We start from the raw sequence: 27,463 nt of genomic DNA, 5'->3' as shown, positions 1-27,463 counted from the left end.
AGGGGGGGTAGACCTGGCCAAGGAATGCTGCTTGGGAAGCTGAGGAGGCTGGAGGTAAGAGTTTGCTTGGGAGGAGAACAATAGTTCCTAGTTACAGGAAAGAGAACATCTGGTCCAGAGAAGGTGGGGCTTATAGAAGAAACTGGGCTGAGAGGCCCAGGGACTGCTGGGCAGACCCACCTCTTTGCTGGTGGTGGATTTTTCTGCACAAGCTCTCTTTCTCCCCCTTCCGCCAGCCCCAGCTTTCCCCAACTCCAACCCTGACCTACAGAGCAGAGTCTGATTTGGAGCCTGGAAAACAAAGCCATGTAAGGTCTGTGGAAATTGCTGCAGCCTGCTGAGACCGCCCCCCAACTCTGGTGTGCCCCTCCCCCCGCCCCACCCTGCCTGCCGCCTCCTCTTTGGCAGCCTTCAGCCTAAGCGGCTGACTACCAGGAACTGCAGCCAGAGTCCCGGAGCCCCTGGTCCAGCAGTCAAGAGAGCCCCTCTCATGCTTGCCTGAGAATATACAGATTCACACTGGTAGAATCCTGCCCCATCTCAAGGGACAATGAACCAGAAGACCACCCTGGTGCTCCTCGCTCTGGCCATCATCACCATCTTTGCCTTGGTTTGTGTCCTACTAGCTGGCAGGGGTGGAGATGGGACTGAACCTAGCCAACTTCCCCATTGCCCCTCTGTATCTCCAAGTGCCCAGCCCTGGACACACCCTGCCCAGAGCCAGCTGTTTGCAGACCTGAGCCCAGAGGAGCTGACAGCTGTGATGAGTTTTCTGGCCCAGAAGCTGGGGCCAGGGCTGGTGGATGCAGCCCAGGCTCGCCCCTCAGACAACTGTGTCTTCTCAGTGGAGCTGCAGCTGCCCCCCAAGGCTGCAGCCTTGACCCACTTGGACAGAGGGGGCCCACCACCTGCCCGAGAAGCGCTGGCCATCATCTTCTTTGGCGGACAACCCCAGCCCAATGTGAGTGAACTGGTGGTGGGGCCACTGCCTCACCCCTCCTACATGCGGGATGTGACTGTGGAGCATCATGGGGGCCCCCTGCCCTACCACCGACGCCCTGTGCTGATCCGAGAATACCTGGACATAGACCAGATGATCTTCAACAGAGAACTGCCCCAGGCTGAGGGACTCCTTCACCACTGCTGCTTCTACAAAATCCAGAGAAAAAACTTGGTGACAATGACCACAGCCCCCCGTGGTCTACAATCAGGGGACCGGGCCACCTGGTTTGGCCTCTACTACAACCTCTCAGGGGCTGGGTTTTTCTTGCACCCTGTGGGGTTGGAGCTGCTGGTGGACCACAAGGCCCTGGACCCTGCCCACTGGACCATCCAGAAGGTATTCTATCAAGGCCGCTACTATGAGAGTCTGACCCAGCTAGAGGACCAATTTGAGGCTGGCCTGGTGAATGTGGTGGTAATCCCAGACAATGGCACAGGTGGGTCCTGGTCCCTGAAGTCCCCAGTGTCCCCTGGTCCGGCTCCCCCTCTGCAGTTCCATCCCCAGGGTCCCCGCTTCAGTGTCCAGGGGAATCAAGTGGCCTCCTCAATGTGGACTTTCTCCTTTGGCCTTGGAGCTTTCAGTGGCCCGAGGATCTTTGACATCCGTTTCCAAAGGGAGAGGGTGGCCTATGAAGTCAGCGTCCAGGAGGCCGTGGCCATCTATGGTGGAAATTCCCCAGCTGCAATGTTGACCCGCTATATGGATGGTAGCTTTGGCATTGGCAAGTACTCCACACCCTTGACGCGTGGGGTGGACTGCCCCTACCTGGCCACATATGTAGACTGGCACTTCCTTTTGGAGTCCCAGACCCCCAAGACAATACATGATGCCTTTTGTGTGTTTGAACAGAATCAGGGCCTCCCCCTGCGGCGACACCACTCAGATTTCAACTCCTACTATTTTGGGGGCCTTGTGGAGACAGTGCTGGTCTTCAGATCTGTTTCTACCTTGCTCAACTATGACTATGTGTGGGATATGATCTTCCATCCCAACGGGGCCATAGAAGTCAAAGTCCATGCCACGGGCTACATCAGCTCTTCATTCTTCTTTGGTGCTGCCCAAAAGTACGGGAACCGAGTTGGGGAACACACGCTAGGCACGGTTCACACCCACAGTGCCCACTTCAAGGTGGATCTGGATGTGGCAGGTAAGACATCTTGATGGGGACAAGGATTGTGCAAGAAGGACTGAAGAGTTCCATTTGTTTGGGATTTTTTGTAGGTTATGCAGGAAAGAAAGAATTTTGATTTTCATGGTTCCCTTCTGGCTGTATGGGAGAAAGCTGGCTGTTGAGTTTTATTTGGATCTTAGCTTGCTGGCTGGGAACACAACTGCCAGCTTTCCTCCTTGTGACCCCGTTAGAAAATCTTGGGAATCAGCTGGGTGCTATGCTGCACGCCTATGATCCAAGAGACATGGGGGACTGAAGTAGAAAGATAGCAAGTTTGAGGCCAGCCAGAGCACCTTAGAGAGATCCTGTCTCAAAAAAATAAACATCTGAGCTCTGTGGCGTATGCCACAAAGGCTGAAACAGAAGTATCCCAATTTCAAGGCCAACAAGGCCCTCAGTAGTTTAATAAAATGAAATTTATTGAAAATAAAATAAAAAATAAAAGGGCTGGTAATACAGCTTAATGGTAAAGTGCCCTGGGTTCAATCCCCCAGTATTGCAGTAAAAGAAAAAAAAAAAAGAAAGAAAGAAAATCTTGAGAAATGGCTAAGTCAGGATGGAGCCAGGGTCTGTTCCCTATTATCTCCTATGCACTTATGTGGGCCCCACTTCAGGGAGGCAGCTCTTGGTTTTCCGGCTCATTTCTCTGTGTCTGGACCATATGCTGGTATGTTAGAGGATCTGTTTGCATTCTGCTGAGTCCCTGGCACAAGGAGACCATCATGGAACAACCTAGGTTGTACATTTCCTGGGAGATGTGTCCTCCTCTTCCCTGATTTTCTATTACTCATTCTGGCCACAATTAACTTCATTGTGAGAGGTAGAATGAATACTGTGGAGAATTCCAGGAATTTCCTGAAGTTGGTCAGTCAAGGCTACATGATGTCTTGAAATTTCTGTCTTTGTCTTTTCACTTCCCTCTTTTAGTTCATTATCACTGTTTTTTCCCCTGCTCTGCCTCTGCAATATCTCAGAACCCTCACTGGTGACCCCTATAGATGTCAGCCCTCTCTCTGCTGCCTCCACTCTTGATGCTGTCAGATCCAGGGTCCACTCTGTGCTGAGAGGGCCACCCGTGCCAGCCTGCTATTTACATAGCTCCCAACTTACCCAGCCCCTGCAGGACATCAGCTACAGAAAAAACTACGAGGGTCATCCCCTCTTGGAGGAGCTCCAACCTGCCCTGCTTGACCACAGCCACACCCACATCCTCCCTGTGCCTGAGCAAACAGGTTATAGTTAGTCTTCTTGATTTTGGCTTAGGCTTTGTCCATGCCTAGAATGACCCTCCATGTCATTTCTTTTGGTGACATCCCTTCAGGCTAGGCAGAAAATTTGCCCCAGATGGGCCATATCCCTGCCTGCACCTATATTGCTGTAACCCTGACTCTGCTCACTCATGCCCCTCTCCCATTATAGAGTAGGCAGTGATTTCCTGTCTTTGTCCCCTGGTACAACAGTAGGGTTAGGATGGTGTTTCATTCATCTCTGTCCCCAGGGGCAAGCACAGTCCTGTCTGCTAAAGAATGTTGAAAGGACCAGGCACGCTTGTAATCCCAGCAGTTGGGAGGCTGAGACAGAAGGATCTCAAGTTCAAAACCAGCCTCAGAAACTTCAAGGCACTAAGCAATTCAGTGAGACCCTGTCTCTAAATAAAATACAGAATAGCTCTGGGGAATGTGGCTCAGTGGTTGAGTGCCCCTGAGTTCAATCCCCAGTACCAAAAAAAAAAAAAAAATGTTGAAAGGGGCTGGAGTGGTGCCTCAGTGGTAAAGCATTTGCCTAGATGTGTGAAGCCCTGGGTTCAATCCTCAGCACCACATATAAATAAATAAAATAAAGGTATTGTGTCCATCTACAACTTATAATAATAAGAAGAATGCTGAAAGGAAAATGAATGAAATATTGAAAAAATATTTTAATTAGAGATCAACATCTTCGACTGGCAGGTTGGGGTTGTCTCAGAGGGAAGGGAAGCAGGGGCCACACTCTGTCCTGGGATGCTCTTTGACCCCCCTCTGAAGCCAGGTGGGGGAGGACTCCAGGGGGACCAGGGCAACTACATGATCAGCCTTCCACCCTCACCCACCCCACACAGGACTGGAGAACTGGGTCTGGGCTGAAGACATGGCCTTTGTCCCCACGACTGTGCCCTGGCACCCTGAACGCCAGGTACAGAGAATGCAGGTGACCCGAAAGCTGCTGGAAACAGAGGAGCAGGCTGCTTTCCCCCTGGGAGGGGCCACTCCCCGCTACCTGTACCTGGCCAGCAACCACAGCAACAAGTGGGGTCACCCACGAGGCTACCGCATCCAGATACTTAGTTTTTCGGGGGAGCCACTGCCCCAGAACAGCTCCATGGAGAGAGCCTTCAGTTGGGAGAGGTGAGTGGTGGGCTGTCAGGGCTGCAGGAGGTGAGAGTGGGAGGGAAGCATTGGAGGGACACTAGTATCAGTTGGGACTCTATTCACGATGAGATGAGATATCAGCATTTCTTAGCTATCAGTGTGCCCAATGGGGCTCATTTCTCTTTGGAAGACTAAAACTGAGAAGTGAAGACTTATTTCTGTTTTGGATGGGGGAGGGACCATGCAGTAAAATGGCAGGGTGACCAAGAGGAAGATGGAACCCTCTAGGATGACATCAGGAATTCCGCAGTCCTGAGTTGGTATGTGAATGGGAGGAAGAAGCTGAAGTCTGAGCACCCAGATTCCTTTTATCATGATCAGGCAGCAGAATGGGGTTAGTGACAATGGAGTCCTGAGCAGTCCCCCTCTAGGTACCATCTGGCTGTGACCCAGCGGAAGGAGGAGGAGCCCAGAAGCAGCAGCATCTTTAATCAAAATGACCCTTGGGCCCCCACTGTGGATTTCAATGATTTCATCAACAATGAGACCATTGCTGGAGAGGTGAGCTGACTTGGGGGGCGGGATATCAGAGGGATGAAGGTACAAGGATGAGTCTCACCTTCTCTTGGGAGAGTCCCTGAAAACCACGGGATCTCAGGTGGAGCGGACACCTGCTTTCTGCACTTTAGTGGACCTGATCCTTTTCTCTTGAGAACCTTCCTGAGCTGGGAAGTCATATGCATCAGATGGGTGAGGAGCAGGGCCTGTCCTCCAAACCCTACAGCACTTGAATTCATGGACTGAGTCCTTTTCAAGCCCCAAGACTCAAGCAGGGCTGGAAATTAATAGAGAAGACCACAGCTCTGCACTTTGAGCTTCTTCCATTCCTTCCTTGACCATTAAAGAGTCTCCATGGCAGCCTGCTTCTGCTTCTCAAGCCCTGTCTTCCCTCATCCAATCCTTCTGGCTTGAGTTGTAATGTGGGAACCCTCAGAGAGTTGGGGGTGGGGAGAGCAGCTGAAGTAGCCTTCGGGTTGGTAGGCAGAGGGCAGAGGGATAGGAAGTATCAGAGATGGAGGGTGCAGGCCAGGTACAGTACACTATGAAATTGACTCTTCATGCTTTGACTTTGGGGTCAGAAGGGAAAATATTTAAAGGTTCAAGAACCATGGGTTGGTGAGCTGAAGCCTTCCCTGAAGGGCCACTGGGGGAGGCAGGGCATATCCCTAGAAAAGCCTGACCTCATGATCCTCTTTCTTCTCCCTCTGATAGGACTTGGTGGCCTGGGTGACAGCTGGTTTTTTGCACATCCCACATGCAGAGGATATTCCCAACACGGTGACTGTGGGGAATGGAGTGGGCTTCTTCCTCCGACCCTACAACTTCTTTGATGAGGACCCTTCCTTCTACTCTGCTGACTCCGTCTACTTCCGGGAGGACCAGGATGCTGGGGACTGTGGGATCAACCCCCTGGCTTGCCTGTCCCAAGCTGCTGCCTGTGCCCCTGGCCTCCCTGCCTTCTCCCATGGGGGCTTCTCTCACAACTAGTTGGTTCCTGGGATGGCCAATCTGACCAGGAGCCCTGGGGTCAGGTTAGAAGGGCTGGGGCAGCAACTGGACACTGGGCAGGGCAGCCTGTTTCCCTCTTCTCCTTCCTTACACCCCTGATGTCTCTGTCAAGGTCCTCTCTCTTCCACTGTCCTCCTTTGCCTCCTCCTCCTGGAGCATTCTGATCCTGAGATGCCTGACATAAGAACACTGGGCTTGGTTGGTCCCAGCTGTGCTGAGTTCCTACCTTAGGGAGAGGAGGAATGACCCAGCCAGGGGGCTGGAGTAATAACTATGTTTTTCTTCAAATGCTTCTCTCTTTAAAAAAAAAATCTTTTATTTCCAAATATTTAGATGATTTCCAAGGACTCTGCAATGGAAATAATTCCCTAGAGATCCCAGGGCAGGGTGCCCATCAGTCCTGCATGTCCACAGATGAGCTAGAAGGGACCCTTTGCCCACATTCCCTCTATCCAAGTCCCTTCTTTCTCTCATCCTTACCCCCTCTTACCCACTGCCTCCTTCTTGAGTGCCTGCCTGTTTTTGTGTCTGGAATTTCCCCTCAAGTCCTGAGTGATTGTCCCTCTATCCTAGCCCCCATGTTTTCCAGTCCTCGTTTCTCAACTACAGTCTCTTCTGGTCCTGAGATTATGGAAGTCTCAAAGATGCAACGGGACAAATCATTGAAGAGGATAATCCCTGTCTGTCACATATCAGGAGTAGGAGTTGCCCCCACTTCTGATCTGGAGCAGGATGTGTTTCTGGAAAGTTCTCTCTGCCCATTTCATCTGCTGGCCCTGTACTCTCTTGATGAGAATGTTCATAGTGTGAGCAGCAACTCAACCTAGCATTGCAGGTGGTTTTGGGTAATGAAAAATGGTCATCTTGTCTCAGGGTTGTGTGTGACCAAGATGCAAGAAACCCTAGGAACTCCACCCTCAGGCCAGGGCTGTCCAATCATGTGCAGACATGTAAATGAGCTGGGGACTCTAATGGGGAGGAGCCTGACCTGGAGGGATCTGTTTGTCCCTCCTGGGGTTTGGCCTGGGATGGTTACAGTAATATCAAGAGATTGGAAACAATAGAAACATTCCTCCCTAGGTAATTGGTCAAAACAATACTTGCAGGTGTTTTTTTTTTTTTTTTTTTTTTTTTTGGTACCAGGGGTGCTTAACCACTGAGCCACGTCCCCAGCCCTTTCTTTTTTATTTTGAGACAGGGTCTCATTGTGTTGAGGCTGGCTTTGAACTTGTGATCCTTCTGCCTCAGCCTCCCAGCAGCTGGGATTGCAGGCATGTGTCATCCCACCTGGCACTTGATGCAATCTTATAGTGCAATACTATCCAGCTAAAAAAAACATGTGTCTTTAGGTATTAATAATAAATAATCTTCAAGTAAAAAAGGAAAGGCATAAGAATATGTATAGTGTACACTTCCTGTTTGTTTTTGAAAGAATGAGAATATAAATACATATTTGCTTATGTACGCATATTTAAGAGAAATGGGTAACACTGATTACCTCTGGGGAGGGGGCAGGCTTGGGAGGGGACTTAGCACTGTATACCTTTCTGTACATTTTGAATTTCAAGCCATGTAACTGTATTACCTCGGAAAAATAAGTAAATTGGCTCAAATGGAAGATGACCTTTACTGACAGGCTTTTGGGGAAGAGATAGGTGGTCAGGGGGAGAATAAAGTGAAGGGGTAGGCCCAATTTTCAACTGTTTGAGAATCAGAGAAGTGAGTATGGCATCTAGTACTTTCTTTGCCCAAATTTTAATTTTCAGTCAACTATCCACCCTTCTCCATCTGCCTTTGAGAGGAGAGGACAATGAGAAGGAATAGGGTAGGGGGACTTCTGTTTGCTGGAAGCCAAAGGTCAGGAGATAAAGTGCAAGAAACAGTTTTGAATGCTACTCAGCTTCTGACCAGAAGGGAGATCATGTTCTGGGAGCTGGGACACCACCAAAGCTTTTGTACACTTGGGTCTGTTCTCCCCCAAGTCCAGGCCATCCCTTAGGTCAATGGAACAGGAAGTCAGTCAGCTGCAGAGAAAGTAGTTTCCAAAGAACATGAATAAAGACTTCAGTCTGGAACAGAAGGCCAACAATGGCTGACTTCATTCATCATGTGGCCTGGTTGGGGACAGGGAAGGACAAGGAGACACTGAGATGACATGGAGGAGAAAATGGGATATGTGGCCAGTTGTTACTTTGCTGACTTCATTACTCCCTGTTCCTCTGACCTGAAGATTCTAAACAAAAGGAGACTCTAACTTCTTTTGCTTCTACTCCCTCACTGTTCCTTCTTGTGGCTTGTTGTACCATGGTGGATGCTGGAGGGAACAGGAACAAAGGAATGCTGCCCGTCACCATCATGTCCACTTGAGACTCATTTCCTTGAAATCCATCTCTACCAAAGAGTGGGAGTGCTGGTGTGTGGTGGTGGTGTGTGTGAATGTGTGTGAGTGCTCATGTGATTTTATTTGAAAATAGGTTGTGCCCCTATACATCTCACCACAGAAATGATGACACCTGCCCCAGAAACTCAATGAGAGGAAGTAGAATGGACCTCCACATTATTAGAACATCATCCCCGTTCAGGTCAGAAGGACTGCAAGGTCAACCTCCAGCCGCCCATCCCAATCCAAGCTCTTCCATAGACCATCAAAGTTGTCTGGAGTCTTGTCTTCAGGCTGTAAATTGGGTTTAGCAGTGAGAAGTGACTGAGGATTGATGTCATGAGGGATTGAAGAAAATCATGCCACCAAGCCTCAGAACCTGAAGCTTGGGTCAAAGGACAAGGAGGCCCCTGAAGCTTGGGTCAAAGGACATGACTGGGACTTCTTCAAGAATGTAGACACAGGCAGCCCTTGTGAGGAAAATAACATGTACCCACCTGCCTCTCCTTTGGGAACCACTAGGAAGGGCTCCAATGGCAAATGTCAGGAAGTATCACTTCATGCATTCAGCAAAGGTTTATGGAGCACCTTCCAAATGCCAGGCCATGTGAGCAGCACTAGAATGTGCTAGTGAATAGAGGCAACCGCCACCCTCAGGGGCAACAGGTACAATTACAATCAGGGAAGGAAAAAGACCATAGCAGGGCTCCTAACCCAGACTTGGGGGGCTGGAGGAGGCTTCCTGAGGGATGTGATATTTATTTATCTGTATTGTGGTGTGTGTGTGTGTGTGTGTGTGTGTGTGTGTGTGTGTGTGGTGCTGGGGATTAAATCCATTGCCTTGTGCATGCGAGGAAAGCCTCAGTTCTACCAACTGAGCTCTATCCCCAACTCCCAAGATGTCTATATTGATCCTGGCAGAGAAATAGAAGTTGGTTGGGGAAGAGGGAGAGAAGTGGAGAGTCACTGGTCAAAGTAAGATCCTACCCACTAATCAGTCCTCTTGCTAGTCACTTTGGTTTTGCAATAATTGGTCAGATCCTCCTTGCACACTTATGCAATGTACAGAGGGTTTGGGGAGAAAAAAAAATAAGGAAGCCCTAAATGGGGGGAGGAAATTGATGCTGCCCTGACTGCTTCTTTGGGTTTGGTGATACAGAGGTGATGCACAGGTGCCTGTAGAGGTGAAGCCCACCCATTCCAGCTCCTTCTGGAAGGTTCTCTTTTCCATACCTCCTCTGTGGTTTCAATCTCTCACTAGCGACTGGCTCTTTCCTAGTTACTCTCATCTTGCTCTGCCTCTCGCTGGGCCCTGCTGCATCTCCTGGGGTGGGGGTCTTCACACACCCTTTCCTCCAAGGAGTGATCTCTACCTTTTGGATCTGCTTCCTGACCTCCTCCAATCACTCCTCTCACTGGTGACCCAGAGTGAACTTCATTGACCTCTCCTTGGTAATGCAGTTCAGGATAAAGGTACATGGGCCATAGTAATGCTGTATTTATTTATTCATTCATTCATCTTGTTACTTATTTTTGTGGTACTGGGGAATTAAACTCAGGGCTTTGCACATACTAGGCAAATGCCTAGTACTGAGCTACATTCCCAGCACATTTTATTTATTTACTTTTTTTGAAACAGGTTCTCATTTTGTTGCCCAGGCTGACCTCAAACTTGTGATCCTTCTGCCTGAGCCTTCTGAGTCACTGGGATTACATACATGTTTCCCTGTGCATGGTCAATGCTGTGTTCTTCCATTTTTTTAAATAGTTTTTTAGGGGCTGGGGCTGTAGCTCAGTGGTAAAACATTTGCCTCACATGTGTGAGACACTGGGTTCCATCATCAGCACCACATAAAAATAAAGATACCGTGTATTAATTTATGATTAAATAAATATTAACAAGAAAAAATAATTTTTTAGTTGTAGATAGACACATTACCTTTATTTTTCTGTGGTGCTAAGGATTGAACCCAGTGCCTCACATGTGCTAGGTGAGTGTTCTACCACTGAGCCACAACCCCAGTTCAACTCTATGTTCTTAATTTAGCACTGGACATACATTCCCCAGCACTAACTATAACTTACCAAAGGGCCCAGACTTATATTCCCTGGTTGGAATGGCTTCCCTTTGTCAGGGCTGGATCTTTTTTTTTTTTTTATTGATTGTTTAAAACATTACAGAGCTCATGATATATCATCTTTCATACATTAGACTCAGTTGGGTTTTGAACTCCCATTTTTACCCCAAATACAGATTGCAGAATCACATCTGTTACATACTCACATTATTACATAATGGCATATTAGTGACTGTTGTATTCTGCTACCTTTCCTATCCCCTACTATCCCCCCTCCCCTCCCCTCCCCTCCCATCTTCCCTCTCTACCTCCCCTGCTGTTGTTCAATTCTCTCCCCCTTTTTTCCCCCCTCCCCCTTGCCCCTCATAACCTCTTATAATTTTGTGTATCATTGAAGGTCTCCTACCATTTCCATATGCTTTCCCTTCTCTCTCCCTTTCTCTCCCCCCATTCGTCTTTGTTTACTGTTAGTCTTTTCCTCATGCTCTTCCTTCCTGTTCTGTTCTTAGTTGCTCTCTTTATATCAAAGAAGACATTTGGCATTTGTTTTTTAGGGCTTGGCTAGCTTCACTTAGCATAATCTGCTCTACTGCCATCCATTTCCCTGCAAATTCTATGATTTTGTCATTTCTTAGTGCTGCATAATACTCCATTGGGTATAGATGCCACATTTTTTTTATCCATTCATCTATTGAAGGGCATCTAGGTTGGTTCCACAGTCTAGCTATTGTGAATTGTGCTGCTATAATCATTGATGTGGCCGTATCCCTATAGTACGCTCTTTTAAGGTCCTCAGGGAATAGTCCGAGAAGGGCGATAGCTGGGTCAAATGGTGGATCCATTCCCAGCTTTCCCAGGAATCTCCATACTGCTTTCCAAATTGACCTCACCATTTTGCAGTCCCACCAGCAGTGTACAAGTGTACCCTTTTCCCCACATCCCCGCCAACACTTATTGTTGTTTGACTTCATAATGGCTGCCAATCTTACTGGAGTGAGATGGTATCTTAGGGTGGTTTTGATTTGCATTTCTCTGATTGCTAGAGATGGTGAGCATTTTTTCATGTACTTGTTGATTGATTGTATGTCCTCCTCTGAGAAGTGTCTGTTGAGGTCCTTGGCCCATTTGTTGATTGGGTTATTTGTTATCTTATTGTTTAATTTGTTGAGTTCTTTGTACATTCTGGATATTAGGGCTCTATCTGAGGTGTGAGGGGTAAAAATTTGTTCCCAGGATGTAGGCTCTCTATTTACCTCTTTTATTGTTTCTCTTGCTGAGAAAAAACTTTTTAGTTTAAGTAAGTCCTATTTGTTTATTCTTGTTATTAACTCTTGGGCTATGGGCATCCTATTAAGGAATTTGGAGCCCGACCCCACTATATGTAGATCGGAGCCAACTTTTTCTTCTATCAGACACAGCGTCTCTGATTTGATATCTAGCTCCTTGATCCATTTTGAGTTAACTTTTGTGGATGGCGAGAGAAAGGGATTCAATTTCATTTTGTTGCATATGAATTTCCAATTTTCCCAACACCATTTGTTGAAGATGCTATCCTTCCTCCATTGCATGTTTTTAGCCCCTTTATCAAATATAAGATAGTTGTAACTTTGTGGATTAGTCTCTGTGTCCTCTATTCTGTACCATTGGTCCACCTGCCTGTTATGGTACCAGTACCATGCTGTTTTTGTTACTATTGCTTTGTAGTACAGTTTGAACTCTGGTATCGCTATACCTCCAGATTCACACTTCCTGCTTAGAATTGCTTTTGCTATTCTGGGTCTTTTGTTTTTCCATATGAATTTCATGATTGCTTTATCTATTTCTACAAGAAATGCCGTTGGGGTTTTGATTGGCATCGCATTAAACCTATAGAGAACTTTGGGTAATATCGCCATTTTTTTTTTTTTAAGAGAGAGTGAGAGAGGAGAGAGAGAGAGAGAGAGAGAGAATTTTTAAATTTTATTTTTTAGTTCTCGGCGGACACAACATCTTTGTTGGTATGTGGTGCTGAGGATCGAACCCGGGCCGCATGCATGCCAGACGAGCACGCTACAGCCTGAGCCATATTCCCAGCCCTAATATCGCCATTTTGATGATGTTAGTTCTGCCTATCCATGAACAGGGTACATTTTTCCATCTTCTGAGATCTTCTTCTATCTCTCTCTTTAGGGTTCTGTAGTTTTCATTGTATAAATCTTTCACCTCTTTTGTTAGGTTGATTCCCAAGTATCTTATTTTCTTTGAGGATATTGTGAATGGAGTGGTTTTCCTTATTTCCATTTCAGAGGTTTTGTTGCTGATATACAGGAATGCCTTTGATTTATGCGTGTTGATTTTATAACCTGCCACTTTGCTGAATTCATTTATTAACTCTAGCAGCTTCTTTGTAGACCCTTTTGGGTCTGTTAAGTATATTATCATGTCATCCGCAAATAGCGATAATTTAATTTCTTCTTTTCCTATTTTTATGCCTTTAATTTCTTTTGCCTGTCTAATTGCTCTGGCTAGTACTTCGAGAACTAAATTGAATAGAAGTGGTGATAGAGGGCATCCCTGTCTTGTTCCAGATTTTAGAGGGAATGCCTTCAGTTTTTCTCCATTTAGGATGATGCTAGCCTGAGGTTTAGCATATATAGCTTTTACAATGTTGAGGTAAGTTCCTGTTAGCCCTAGTTTTTCTAGTGTTTTGAACATAAAGGGATGCTGTACTTTGTCAAATGCTTTTTCTGCATCTATCGAGATGATCATATGGTTCTTGTCTTTAAGTCTATTGATGTGGTGAATAGCATTTATTGATTTCCGTATATTGAACCATCCTTGCATCCCAGGGATGAATCCTACTTGATCAGGGTGCACAAGTTTTTTGATATGTTTTTGTATTCGATTCGTGTCAGGGCTGGATCTTGACATTAGATTATTCCTTATTTTAATGGGCACACAACCCTTTCCCAATGACCTTTGCTGCTTTAGTTATTGTAGTTTTATTGCTTCTATCTTGATTGTAAGAAGCTCTGCAATGTCTTTTTTTTTTTCATCTTTCACTCAGTTTATGGGATGTTGGTTGTGAATTTTTTTTCTCCCCAACATTTGGGGTCACATTATTTTATTTTTCTATACCAGATGGCCAACTCTGGACCCTTACCCCACCCCCACCCCCACCCCATGATTGGCAAGAAATCCAATTTCAGGCATGTTTGTCAGGTGTTCATCTTTAGGTTTAGGTAAGACTCAGGAATGTGGGAATTTTGTGGATGGCCAGCTAGTCTTCAGTTGACAGTGGTCACAGCTATGATGTTCACCTTCTGCTAGCCTGAGGTCAGCCTGGCCAAGGTGATGATGGAGGAGAGGCCTGGGTACCAGTTCCTCTGAGTCTTACATCCTCAGGCCCCAGTGGGAAGGGGGCACTAGTTCTTCCTACCTGCCACAATATGCCCATAAACACACATGAATGCACACCCATGTGTGCATACACACATACTCTCTACTTGTGAACTCCACATAATTCCACAAGACCCACCCTTCCTGTATTAGGAAGTTCTCTGAAGCTTCTCTACCCATGGTGAACACTTACTCTCTTTCTCCTACTACAAAACTCCCACTGTCTCCCAGAGGAATGGGACCCTGCTTTTCTTACAGCCTTGAAAGAAGCCCCACTCCTCCTACAGATTTCAAGAACAGGAAAGAGAACCTGGCATCGTAACTCATGCCTATAATCCCAGTTACTCTGGAGAACTGTAAATTCAAGGCCAGACTTAGCAATTTAGCAAGACCCTCAGTGACTTAGTGAGATCCTGCCTTAAAATAAAAAATAAAAAGGGAGTGGGTTGTGGCTCAGTGGTAGAGTGCTTGCCTTGCACATGTGTGACTCTGGGTTCAATCCTCAGCACCACATATAAATAAATAAATAAAATAAAGATATTGTGTCCATGTATAACTAAAAACAATATTTAAAAAAAATAAATAAAAAGAACTGGGCATGGGGCTCAGAGGTAGGGTGCCCCTGGGTTCAATCCCTGGTACCAAAAAAAAAAAAAAAAAAGGAAAGGCAAACCTGTCAGAGCCAATGGCACAATGGTACAAACATCAACATCTCTTGTCTGACCTTTCGGGTTTTGTTTTCTCTGGTTTGATGATTCAGGTTTCCAGGAATCTCACTGTGTTCCTGCAAAAATGACCTTGGGTAAAACATAGCCGACTTTGTGATCTTACCTCTTTCTGACCCTTTCTTCCCAGCCCCCACTCCACACTGAACTGGCTGACCTCCTGGCTGTTGCCTGTCCTGGCCTGTACTTCTGCAACTTCTGTTCCCTTAGGCTGGGATGTCCCTTCTCTACCATGAAAATAAATTGCTTCATGTTCCCCTTAAGCATCTTTGCCTAGATGTCTTCTAGGAAATATCCAGGTCAGAGAGGATCCTTCACTCCCAGCACATGAGATACAGGTCTCCTCTCAGGGACCCTCAGTCTCTCCTGGTTCTGCTCAGGATTCAGCTGGTCAAATGACAATGGCTTTCCACATATCCACCCCCTAGCAGAGAGGCTCCCAGTTATGGGCTGTGAGGAATGGAGGCAGTTGCGTTCCCTGCATCTCCACCATTTTGGCAAAGGTTTCCTGGAGTTGAGAGCAGAGCTGCTAGGTTCCCTAGCCCCATTTTACCTCACCCTGGCCGGTCAGTCCTACTCAAGGGGATGTTGAAGGAAGAAGAAAGGTCAGACAGTTAGTGTAAATAGAGGAATCGGAAGATGGAAGCTGAATAGGGTTGGGAAGAAGAAAGCTGGTTCAAGAAAAAAAGGAATGTTAATACCTTCAGGACACATCCCCCTCATCATGGCCAAAGTCACCTGCTTCTGGGGTATTGGAATGTTAATGTCTTCAGGACACTTCCCCCTCCCTTAATTGATAACCAAAAACTCACATGCATCCAGGGAGATTGTGCCTCACAGTAGCAAATTATTAAGGAGTCTTCCCGGGAGGCTCCCTCTGAATTGCCCCTCACCCGGCTTTTTCACCGCCTGGGATAAAGGGAGGGGACATGAGAAGAAAGAAACCTGGATATTAAAAAGGGACAAGATTCACTCCTCCCATGGACACCCAGTTCTAGGCCCCCTTCTGTGCGAAGAAGTCTGTGTTACTATTTTTTAAATAAAACTAGTTTACTAGCTTGCCTGGGCATTTCCCAGGTGATCAATCTTCATGTCTGAGGAAGGGGAAGTCCTTGTCACTGGTAACTGGCCTGGCAGTAACAATGTGAGGGTCTTAGCACCCACCCCCAAGGAAAAAATGGCACAATGGTACAAGCATCAACATCTCTTGTCTGACCTTTCACTGCCACTGTACAATCCCCTCCAGAGATTTAGGGTGCTCACGGCCTCCACAGAACGGACCTGGCTTAGCCTCAGAATAGACCCTCCTGGGTGCTTTGTATTGTTCTCATTATTCTCCAGCTTCACTTGGGCTGCCAGGAGGATTCTGGTTGCTGGGGGGAGCAGGAGACAGTGGTGGGAAACACAGCCTGGTGGGTGTCACAAACTAGAGGAGGGATGGAGGGAACCTGACAGAGGGGTAGGCAGGTGAGTTTCTCCTGGTAGCCTTGTACCAGAAGGATTTCATCACTAGCCTAGAGAAGGAAGAGCCCCAGGACAGGGTGGCTTCTCCTTCCTCTTGCCTCCTGCCAGCTGTTTTCTCCAAAACCCACCCTGCCAGCTATGTGCCTGACCCTGAGTGTGCTGTTTGATTTGCAACAGGAGGCTTGTGTGGGTTATACAAAGTCCAGGGTCCTATCTAAGCCCCACCTCCTGTACTTGACCTGAGCCCTGGTCCCCTCCAGCTCCACCCCTCTGCTCTGGGTTGCTGGTCATTCCCATTACTGTTACTATCATGCCTCTTGCTGGCCGCACCGCCCAGAGACCACTACCCTCTGGAGACTGAAAGGCATCCTATACTCAGTCCCTGTCTATCTTCTGTTCTGCATTCAGAATCAGAGCCTGGAGACAGCCCTCAGCTTTAGAGATGGCTATCATTATTTTTTACCTACTTAGTGTTCTGGTGACAGGTATGTGTAAAGATGGGGCTGGGAGTGACAGGGAATGTAAACCAGGCCTGGCTCCCCATTGCCCCTCCATTCCTCCTAGTGCCCAGCCCTGGACACACCCTGCCCAGGGCCAGCTGTTTGTAGACCTGAGCCCAGAGGAGCTGACAGCTGTGATGAGTTTTCTGGCCCAGAAGCTGGGGCCAGGGCTGGTGGATGCAGCCCAGGCTCGCCCCTCAGACAACTGTGTCTTCTCAGTGGAGCTGCAGCTGCCCCCCAAGGCTGCAGCCTTGACCCACTTGGACAGAGGGGGCCCACCACCTGCCCGAGAAGCGCTGGCCATCATCTTCTTTGGTGGACAACCCCAGCCCAATGTGAGTGAACTGGTGGTGGGGCCACTGCCTCACCCCTCCTACATGCGGGATGTGACTGTGGAGCGTCATGGGGGCCCCCTGCCCTACCACCGACGCCCTGTGCTGATCCGAGAATACCTGGACATAGACCAGATGATCTTCAACAGAGAACTGCCCCAGGCTGCAGGACTCCTTCACCACTGCTGCTTCTACAAAATCCAGAAAAAAAACTTGGTGACAATGAACACAGCCCCCCGTGGTCTACAATCAGGGGACCGGGCCACCTGGTTTGGCCTCTACTACAACCTCTCAGGGGCTGGGTTTTTCTTGCACCCTGTGGGGTTGGAGCTGCTGGTGGACCACAAGGCCCTGGACCCTGCCCACTGGACCATCCAGAAGGTATTCTATCAAGGCCACTACTATGAGAGTCTGACCCAGCTAGAGGACCAATTTGAGGCTGGCCTGGTGAATGTGGTGGTAATCCCAGACAATGGCACAGGTGGGTCCTGGTCCCTGAAGTCCCCAGTGTCCCCTGGTCCGGCTCCCCCTCTGCAGTTCCATCCCCAGGGTCCCCGCTTCAGTGTCCAGGGGAATCAAGTGGCCTCCTCAATGTGGACTTTCTCCTTTGGCCTTGGAGCTTTCAGTGGCCCGAGGATCTTTGACATCCGTTTCCAAAGGGAGAGGGTGGCCTATGAAGTCAGCGTCCAGGAGGCCTTGACTATCTATGGTGGAAATTCTCCCGCTGCTCTGCGAAGCCGCTACACAGATGGTGGCTTTGGCCTAGGCCACTTCTCTTCACCCTTGACTCGAGGGGTGGACTGCCCCTACCTGGCCACATATGTGGACTGGCACTTCCTTTTGGAGTCCCAGACCCCCAAGACAATACATGATGCCTTTTGTGTGTTTGAACAGAATCAGGGCCTCCCCCTGCGGCGACACCACTCAGATTTCAACTCCTACTATTTTGGGGGCCTTGTGGAGACAGTGCTGGTCGTCAGATCTGTGTCCACCATGCTCAACTATGACTATGTGTGGGATATGATCTTCCACCCCAACGGGGCCATAGAAGTCAAAGTTCATGCCACGGGCTATATCAGCTCTTCGTTCTTCTTTGGTGCTGCTCAAAGGTATGGGAACCGAGTTGGGGAGCACACGCTGGGCACGATTCACACCCACAGTGCCCACTTCAAGGTGGATCTGGATGTGGCAGGTAAGATATCCTGATGGGGACAAAGGTGCCAGAGGAGTAGCCTGAAGTCTCCATGGCCAGTTTTAAAAGTTTTCTTTGAAACAATAAAATATAAAAGGATATGCAAAAATCATCCTGCTCAGAGCTTTTCATTCTTACCAGGTTCATATTCTCCTATACTGAAAAGAAAAATTTCATACTTAAAAAATTGTTTCTGGGGGCTGTGATTGTGGCTCAGTGGTAGAGTGCTCGCCTAGCATGTGCAAGGTCCTGGGTTCGATCCTCAGCATCACATAAAAATAAAATAAAGATATTGTGTCCAACTACAAACTAAAAAATATATTAAAAAATGTTTCTGTAGTTGATCTATCATGATACAAATATGAGATACTAGTGTACATAGTTAGATTTCTATATCAAAATGGGATTATAATGTACATATATTTTGCTACTTCTATCTTTTCTCATCACAAGGTCATTCAAGTAAACAATGCATGTTTACTAAAAACATACCTGTGCCAAGCCCTCCCCTACACAAATTAACTAAAGAAATGCACTCTTGTTTCCAGAAAGCTTGCTTTATAATGGAGGACTACAGCATGCTTGGAGAGGTTCTGGGAAGATGTGTATGATGGAAACTTTTTAGGCTTAACATCTCTTTACCTCAGTTTACTTAAGCATAAAAATAATATAACTGTGCATTCTTTTTTAAAAAAAAATTTTGGGGGGTTGTAAATGGATCTTTTATTTTATTTATATGCGGTGCTGCGGATTAAACCCAGGGCCTCACACATGCCAGTCAAGTGCTCTACCACTAAGCCACAACTCCAGCTCCTAACAGTGCCTTCTTTATAAGATTAACAACTACTTTAAATTTGGGTGGCTTTTAAATAATTTTAGATATTCCAAGAAGTTGCCAACATTGTACAAAGAATTCCCATCTACTCTTCACTCAAATTCCTATAATGTTGATATCTTATATAATCATAAGTAAGGATCAAAAGCAGGAGATTAACATTATAATTCCATTAACTAATCTAGAGAGTTTAATTGTTCTTCTGCTAATGTTCTTATTCTGTTTTAGAATCTAATCCAAGTCTCTGCATTGCATTTAGATGTTGTATATCTTAGTCTCGTCCAACCTGTGATGGTTACTTAGGTTTCTCCTTCTTTCATGACCTTGGCATTCCATAACACAGGTCAATTATTTTTGTAAACTCTCTCTCAATCTGGGTTTCTCTGATGTTTTGTCATGGTTAGATTGCAACTACATTTTGGGAGGCAAGAAAACCACAAAATTGATGTATATCCTTCTCAGTGCATCATATCAAGGGGTACATGATATTAGTATGTCTTATTATTATTATTTTTTAATATTTTTAGTTGTAGATGAATATAATACCTTTATTTGGTCTATTTTTTATATATTTATGTGGTGTGAGGGTCGAACCAGTGTCTCATGCATGTAAGGCAAGTGCTCTACCACTGGGCTAGAACCCAAGCCCCGATATGTCTTATTATTAATGATGTTGGCTTAATGCACTTGTTTAAAATGTGTCTTTTGGCTTTCTACCTCATAAAAGTTAATATTTTACATTTTAAATTAATAAAATACTTTGATGTTATGCAAATATCCTATTTTTTCCTCAAACTTTTGTTCACTAATTTTAGCCTCTACTGGAAGATTTTGCTTACAACTATTATTACTGTGGTGTTTCCCTACTAGTCATTTAGACTTTTTGCCTTTTTAAAAGATTTTTAATTGACAACTATAAATTTATGCATTTACCAAGTACAACATGTTGTTTTGAAATATGTATACATTGTGGGATGGTTACATGGAGCTAATTAACATGCATTACTTCATCTACTTATCTCTTATTTTCTGATGAGAGCACTTAAAATCTACTCTCTTAGCAATTTTCAAGAATATAATATAAGTTTTTTTTTTTTTTTTTTTTGTACCAGGGATTGAACTCAGAGGCATTTGACCACTGAGCCATATTCCCAGCCCTATTTTTGTACTTTATTTAGAGACAGGGTGTCACTGAGTTGTTTAGAACCTCACCATTGCTGAGGCTGACTTTGACCTTGGGATGCTTTTGACTCAGTCTCCTGAGCTGCTGGGATTACAGGCGTGCACCACTGCACCCAGCTTACAATATAAGATTTTTAACAATAGTCACCAGTTTCTACAATGAGTCTCTTGAATTTATTCCTCATAACTAACCAAAATGGTATATCCTTTGACCAACATCTCCCTAATCCCCACCCCAAACCTTAGTTCTTGATAACCAACATTTCTATGGGTTCAATTGCTTTAGAGTCTATACATGAATGAGACAGTGCAGTCTTGTCTTTCTTTCTCTGGCTTATTTCACTTAACACACTGTCTTCTAGGTTCATCCCTTTTATTACAAACAAATTCTTTTTAAAGGCTGTTTATGTACAATATTTTATTTATCTATTAAATTTTTCCTTATGTCTTGTATGTGTGTGTGTGTGTGTGTGTGTGTGTGTGTGTGTGTGGTGCTGGAATCAAACCCAGGACCTTGGGCATATGAGGCAAGCACTCTGCCAACCGATCTATATCCCCAGCCCTCCTATGTCTTTTTTTTTTCTCAAACATTACAATGTCTAATTATAGAACAATTTTTTAAAATACTTTATTTTTTAGTTGTAGATGGACACAATATCTTTATTTTATTTTTATGTGGTGCTGAGGATCAAACCCAGGGCCTTTCACTTGCTAAGCGAGCAATCTTCCGCTGAGCCACAACCCCAGCACCCTCCTACGTTTTTATTCATTGAAGTTTGGCATAAGGAAGAGTCATTCCTCCTTTTTCATTTATTTATGTATTTAATTGTTTATTCATAATTTTATGAACTCCTATTTATTTTATTGTATTGTAACCCAGTACTATCGTTTGTTTTGTTCTTTACATTGCTCTGACTTTAGCCATCAGGAAGTCCTTCAGGTTGGTTTCTAAGTCCTTTGGACATGCCTCCATACTTTTTTGAGTACTTCCTTACTTTCCAACACCACAAGATATTTTAATTTCATACAGGATTTTCCCTGCTCTAGTCCTGCAACCAATCACTTCTCTAAAGAGCTCTGGTTCCTTTTATTGCAGAATGGTATTTAGAAACCATGATCTGGACACCAGGTGTGCTCATTATTACTGGGATGGCATTGATTTTAGGCCTTGCCAGAGGACTTGGAAAATTTAGGTATATTTGGCTGAGGAATTAGGTCAGTGGTGGAGTGCTTGCTTAGCATGTGTGAGACCCTGGGTTCATTCCCTAGTACTAAGAAAGAGATAGAGATAAAGAAAGATAGGCAGGGAGAGGGAGAGGGAGAGGGAGAGGGAGAGGGAGAGAGAGAGAGAGAGAGAGAGAGAGAGAGAGAGAAGGAAGAAAAAGAAGAAGAAGAAGAAGAAGAAGAAGAAGAAGAAGAGGAGGAGGAGGAGGAGGAGGAGGAGGAGGAGGAGGAGGAGGAGGAGAGGGGGAGGAGGAGGAAGGGGAGGAGGGGGAAGAGGAAGAAAAAGAAAAAAAAAACAGAGCCAGGCATGATGGTACATACCCATAATCCCAGTGGTTCAGAAGGCTAAGGCAGGAAGATCGTGAATTCAAAGCCAACCTCAGCAACGGTGAGGTGCTAAGCAACTCAGTGACACCCTATCTTTAAGTAAAATACAAAATAGGGATGGGATGTGGCTCAGTGGTCCAGTGCCCCTGAGTTCCATCCCTAGTACCACCCCCACCCCGCCCCCCGAAAAAAAAAACAGAAAGAAAATAAAATTTAAGTATATACTCAAACCAACAAATACACACACTTCTACCTTTGTCTCTGTAGGTTAAATGATAATACTTTTAAAGCACTTGGAACAGTGCTTACACATGGTGAGTCCTTTAGGAATATCAGCTATTGTTATTAGCCTCATGAACCCTCTTCTAGATGGATCAAAAAGAACTCTTAGTCTTTGTGTTCTAAGGATGAAAACGTTAGGCTGTGGTTTAGGGGCAGTAAATCCACAGAAGGAAACTAAGGTTTGCTAAATCAGTCTCTGGACTCTCCTGGTCCCTAGAAAGTATGGAGGGATTAGCCAGCATGTTTTGGTTTATTGCTCTTTGATCTCAGATCATGTCAGATGATTCCTAATATGGGACCTAGTTAGGCTGCAATAAAATCATTCAAAACTCCAAATGTTCATGGAACAAATTGTAAATTTGGCCCCACTCCCAACTCTCTGTCATGTTCTAAACTATAGGAGATGCCTCTAATCCTCAACAGTGTGAGGCCTAGCGTATAGTTTCCCTTCCTGTTGGCCCCCATGTCTGTAGACCATATGTGTGTGTTTTGGGATTGCTCTGGGCTGGCCAGAGCATTGCTACAATAGTATGTATCCTTTTGACCAACCAAGGCACATTATTCAAATTCTCTATGCTTCAGTTGTCCCATCTATAAGTGGAGACAGTTTATAGTTTCTCCTTCATAAGGTTGTCATAAAAATAAGAGTGGCAGTGTATATAAAGCACTCAACATGGTGCATGCACAGAACTTCAGCTTTCATAAGTGTGAGTCTTATTTCCATGAGAAGGCAGTTCAGGTGATGTCATAGGGCTTGAGTAGTGAGAAGCCGTTCCTCTCTTCAAGTCAGATCAATCTCACCCTGAGCAATACCCACTGGGTAAACCACCGTTTTGTGATTACTAAGAGGGTAAATGTAGGTGGAGGCCCAGTCCCAAGTCATCTGGAATAATTACTAAAGATGACATAAGTGAGGAAGAACTTCTCATATCTGTGTATTGGGGATATCTTGGGGAGAGGGAAGGGAAGCAGGGGCCACACTCTGTCCTGGGATGCTCTTTGACCCCCCTCTGAAGCCAGGTGGGGGAGGACTCCAGGGGCACCAGGGCAACTACATGATCAGCCTTCCACCCTCACCCACCCCACACAGGACTGGAGAACTGGGTCTGGGCTGAAGACATGGCCTTTGTCCCCACGACTGTGCCCTGGCACCCTGAACGCCAGGTACAGAGAATGCAGGTGACCCGAAAGCTGCTGGAAACAGAGGAGCAGGCTGCTTTCCCCCTGGGAGGGGCCACTCCCCGCTACCTGTACCTGGCCAGCAACCACAGCAACAAGTGGGGTCACCCACGAGGCTACCGCATCCAGATACTTAGTTTTTCGGGGGAGCCACTGCCCCAGAACAGCTCCATGGAGAGAGCCTTTAGCTGGGGGAGGTAAGTGGTGGGCTGTCAAGAGAGGGCTGGGGGAAGTGGACTGAACAAAGGGGCTTTCATTGCTCTATTTTTTTAATGGGTACATGTGCACCTATCCTCTTCTAATGGATCTTGAGTTGCTCAAAATGAAGATTAGTGGATGGATGGATGGATGGATGGATGACAGGTAAGATATGGTGCATTCAAGCAAATACAGAAAATATTAATGGTAGAACCTAGGCAGTAGTTATTATGGTGTTTACTATACAATCCTTTCAACTTCTCTGTATGTTTAAAATATTTGAAAAAAAAAGGTTGGAGGAAAAAACAAAGAGTTAAAGGAACCCAGGTTGGAGAAAGTAATCCCTAATATTCAGGCAGTTGAGATAGAGAACTTGACCTCAGATGGGAATCAAGACACGTCCATAATTTTGGATCCAAACTCCAGGCTCAACACCAGGCTCTGATCTGGAAGCATGGATGAATGACATTCCTACCCAAAGTCTGAATTGTGAACAAGGTGACGTTTGAGGTATAGGATATTGAACAAATGCAGGAACTCTATAAGGTTGGAGAAGAATGAGAACTACATGAGAATGATAAAGAGATTCAGTACCAAGACCTTTATGTTTATTTTGCTCATATGTTCCCTCTTCCTTGCAGCTTTGGGCAGCAGTTTGGGTTGATGACCTTGTATATCTAAACAAAATTGCCTGCAGGTACCAGCTGGCTGTGACACAGCGGAAGGAGGGGGAACCCAGTAGCACCAGCATCTATAATTTGAATGACCCTTGGACACCTACGGTGGACTTCACTGACTTCATCAATAATGAGACTATTGTAGGGCAGGTGAGTTGAATGGGAAGCGAGGAATGAGGTGGAAATTAGAGGGGAAGGCAGGAATGAGCCACTTCTCTTTCACCAGTGAGATTCCTCAGGGGTCTTAAGAACCCACTTAGAAAAACAAACCTTGATGATTTCACATTTTTTCCTGAGAATTTAAGGGAGTATGGGTTGGTGAGCTGAAGCCTTCCCTGAAGGGCCACTGGGGGAGGCAGGGCATATCCCTAGAAAAGCCTGACCTCATGATCCTCTTTCTTCTCCCTCTGATAGGACTTGGTGGCCTGGGTGACAGCTGGTTTTCTGCACATCCCACATGCAGAGGATATTCCCAACACGGTGACTGTGGGGAATGGAGTGGGCTTCTTCCTCCGACCCTACAACTTCTTTGATGAGGACCCTTCCTTCTACTCTGCTGACTCCGTCTACTTCCGGGAGGACCAGGATGCTGGGGACTGTGGGATCAACCCCCTGGCTTGCCTGTCCCAAGCTGCTGCCTGTGCCCCTGACCTCCCTGCCTTCTCCCATGGGGGCTTCTCTCACAACTAGTTGGTCCCTGGGATGGCCAATCTGACCAGGAGCCCTGGGGTCAGGTTAGAAGGGCTGGGGCAGCAACTGGACACTGGGCAGGGCAGCCTGTTTCCCTCTTCTCCTTCCTTTACACCCCTGATGTCTCTGTCAAGGTCCTCTCTCTTCCACTGTCCTCTTTTGCCTCCTCCTCCTTGGCTGGAGCATCCTGACCCTGAGATGCCTGACAGAGGAATACTTGGTCTTGCTGGTCCTAGCTGTGCTGAGTTCTCTCCCCAGGGAGGGGAGGAATGACCCAGCCAGGAGACTGAAGCAGTGACCAAGCTTGTCCCCAGATGACTCTTGTATTTTCTAAGCTTTTCTCCCTTATTTTTATAAATGAGATACGAGTCATAAAACCTAAAACCCACTATTTCAAAATATACTATTTAGTGTTTTTTTTTTAATATGGTCACAAAGTTGTGCAACCTTTGCCACTAATTCCAGAACATTTTCATCACTCCAGAAAGAAACCCCATGCCTAGCTGGTGTGGTGGCGTACAACTGGAATCCCTGTGGCTGGGAGGCTGAAGCAAGAGGATGACACCAACCTCAGCAACTTAGCAAAGCCCTAAGCAACTTAGTGAGACCCTGTCTCTAAATTAAAAAGGGCTGGGAATGTGGCTCAGTGGTTAATTGTCCCTGGGTTCAATCTCTGATACCAAAACAAAAAACAAAAACTAAATAGGAACCCCAACCCCTACCTATTAGCAGTCACTTCCCACCCCTCCCCCACCCCTTCCCAGATCTGCATAATCATTAATCTACTTTCTATCGCTATGGATTTATCTATATTCTGGACATGTTGTATAAATGGATTCATTCAATATATGGTCTTTCATGATTGGCTTCTTTTACTTAGCATGCTTTGAAGTGCATTAATTTTATAGTGTATATCATTGCTTCATTTCTATACTGCTAAATAATATTCCATTGTATGTTGTTAGAATTTGGATCTTGAATGTCTCCTAACGGCTTGGTGGTATTATTGGGAGATGATGGAATCTTTGGAAGGTGGGGTTTGTGGGAGGTCCTTAGGTTATTGGGAGTGTGGGAAGGGATTGTGGAATCCCTACTCCTTTCTCTCTTTTTTTGCTCCCTGGCTCATGACATAGTGAGTTTGTTCTGCCTCTCACTTCTGCCGTGATATACTACTTGCCTCAGGCCCAAAGCAACATAACCAATCAATCATGGAATGGAACTTCCAAAACTGTAAGCGAAAATAAATCTTTTCTCTTCATAAGTTAATTGCCTCAGGTATTTTTTTTGGGGGGGTGGTACCAGGGACTGAACTCAGGGGCACTCAGCCACTGAGCCACATCCCCAGCCCTATTTTGTATTTTATTTAGAGACAGGGTCTCACTGAATTGCTTAGTGCCTCGCCATTGCTGAGGCTGGCTTTGAACTTTCAATTCTCCTGCCTCAGCCTCCCAAGCCACTGGGATTACAAGTGTGTGCCACGGCATCTGGCTGCTTCAGGTATTTTGTTATAGTAATGGAAAGATAATTAGCACATGTAGATCAACTATACTTTGTTTATTCATTTATTAGTTGATGGGATTTTAAGTTGTTTCCAGTTATTCATTTATTAGTTGATGGGATTTTAAGTTGTTTCCAGTTATTCATTTATTAGTTGATGGGAATTTGAGTTGTTTCCAGATCATGTTGGGAACATTCATGTTCTTGTACAGACTTTATGTTTTCCCTTCTGTTGGGTATATGGCTCAGAGTGGAATTGGTGGGACATATGATAATTCTGTGTTTAACCTTTTGAGCAACTACTCAAATGTTTTCCAAAGTGACTGGTATCCTGCATAAAATATACATAAAATCTATATTTTTAACAATTTTTCAATAGTCAGAAGCTTGCTTGGGCCATCCCAGACTTTTTTCTGCTCTGGGTCTTAGATATGAGGATGGGGCTTCTAGAGACCTATTTTTCTGTCAAGCTCTAGGGCAAGATCCCCCCTAGGCTCATGTCTCTCCCTTCCTTCTTCCTCTTCCCCATCCCTCTGCTATTTCCCTCCAAGGTCCTAGAGTTATGTCCCTGCTGCCTCAGTTCTTATATCCCCCCAATTTGGGTGTCCCCCTCTGTCCCTGTGTTGGAGAAACTTTGGCCGGCAGAGGCTATCTCGTTTGAGAGGACAATCCCTAGTTATCTCTTATGAGAGACATATGTCTCTGTACAGCTCTCTTCTTGTCTCTTTGCTTCTCTGTCTGAGTAAAAATCTTCCTCCTATTATCCTGTCATCTGTCTAATAATCCCCTTCCAAGTCCCCAACATTTACATAGGCCGCATGGCATGTGCTTTTATGAGGGAAAAGGATGGTCAAGTGGCAGCAGCAGCTCAAGGGTTTTTTTATTTTTATTTTTATAGTTGTCTTTATTTGTTTAATTTTTTTATGTGGCGCAGAGGATCGAACCCAGTCCCAGTGCCTCACACATGCTAAGCAAGTGCTCTGTGACTGAGCTACAGCCCCAGCCCTCAAGAGGTTTTGTGGGTGGAATGACAAAGGGTCATCTGTTCCCAGAGACATGGTGGCAGTGGCCTCTATAACTTTGAAGCAGCCAGCATAGGAGACAATAATGTCACTGGGAGTAAGAACCTAAAGACCTCAGGAGCTCAGGCCACTAGCCTGGGAGCTACAAATGAGGCAGGTGCCTCCCACTGGGGACCTTCTTTGTCTGGTCAGCATAACAGCCTCCAGGGC

At 45.9% G+C, this 27,463-nt stretch overlaps 1 protein-coding gene across 3 annotated transcripts; it reads left to right on the top strand.

Moving 5' to 3' along the window:
• The first annotated feature begins 63 nt into the window (after nucleotides 1-63).
• AOC3 (amine oxidase copper containing 3) lies at nucleotides 64-25,799 on the top strand. 3 transcript variants are annotated; one of them, XM_081270664.1, is made up of 4 exons: nucleotides 64-2,150; nucleotides 4,273-4,558; nucleotides 4,954-5,083; nucleotides 24,459-24,880. In XM_081270664.1, the coding sequence occupies exons 1-4, from the start codon at nucleotides 551-553 to the stop codon at nucleotides 24,732-24,734; spliced, it is 2,292 nt and encodes a 763-aa protein (XP_081126790.1). In that variant the 5' UTR covers nucleotides 64-550; the 3' UTR covers nucleotides 24,735-24,880. The 3 variants fall into 3 exon arrangements, with proteins under 3 accessions (XP_081126790.1, XP_081126789.1, XP_081126791.1); XM_081270663.1 differs by lacking the exon at nucleotides 24,459-24,880 and adding an exon at nucleotides 5,795-8,444 and having other exon boundaries at nucleotides 69-2,150; XM_081270665.1 differs by lacking the exons at nucleotides 64-2,150; nucleotides 4,273-4,558; nucleotides 4,954-5,083 and adding exons at nucleotides 14,171-18,140; nucleotides 23,081-23,366; nucleotides 24,065-24,194 and having other exon boundaries at nucleotides 24,459-25,799.
• The last annotated feature ends 1,664 nt before the right edge of the window (nucleotides 25,800-27,463 follow it).

Source organism: Spermophilus citellus (genome assembly GCF_964194105.1).
Source record: "Spermophilus citellus genome assembly, chromosome: 17".
Classification (NCBI taxonomy): domain Eukaryota; kingdom Metazoa; phylum Chordata; class Mammalia; order Rodentia; family Sciuridae; genus Spermophilus; species Spermophilus citellus.
This window is presented reverse-complemented; position numbering and strand designations above follow the sequence as displayed.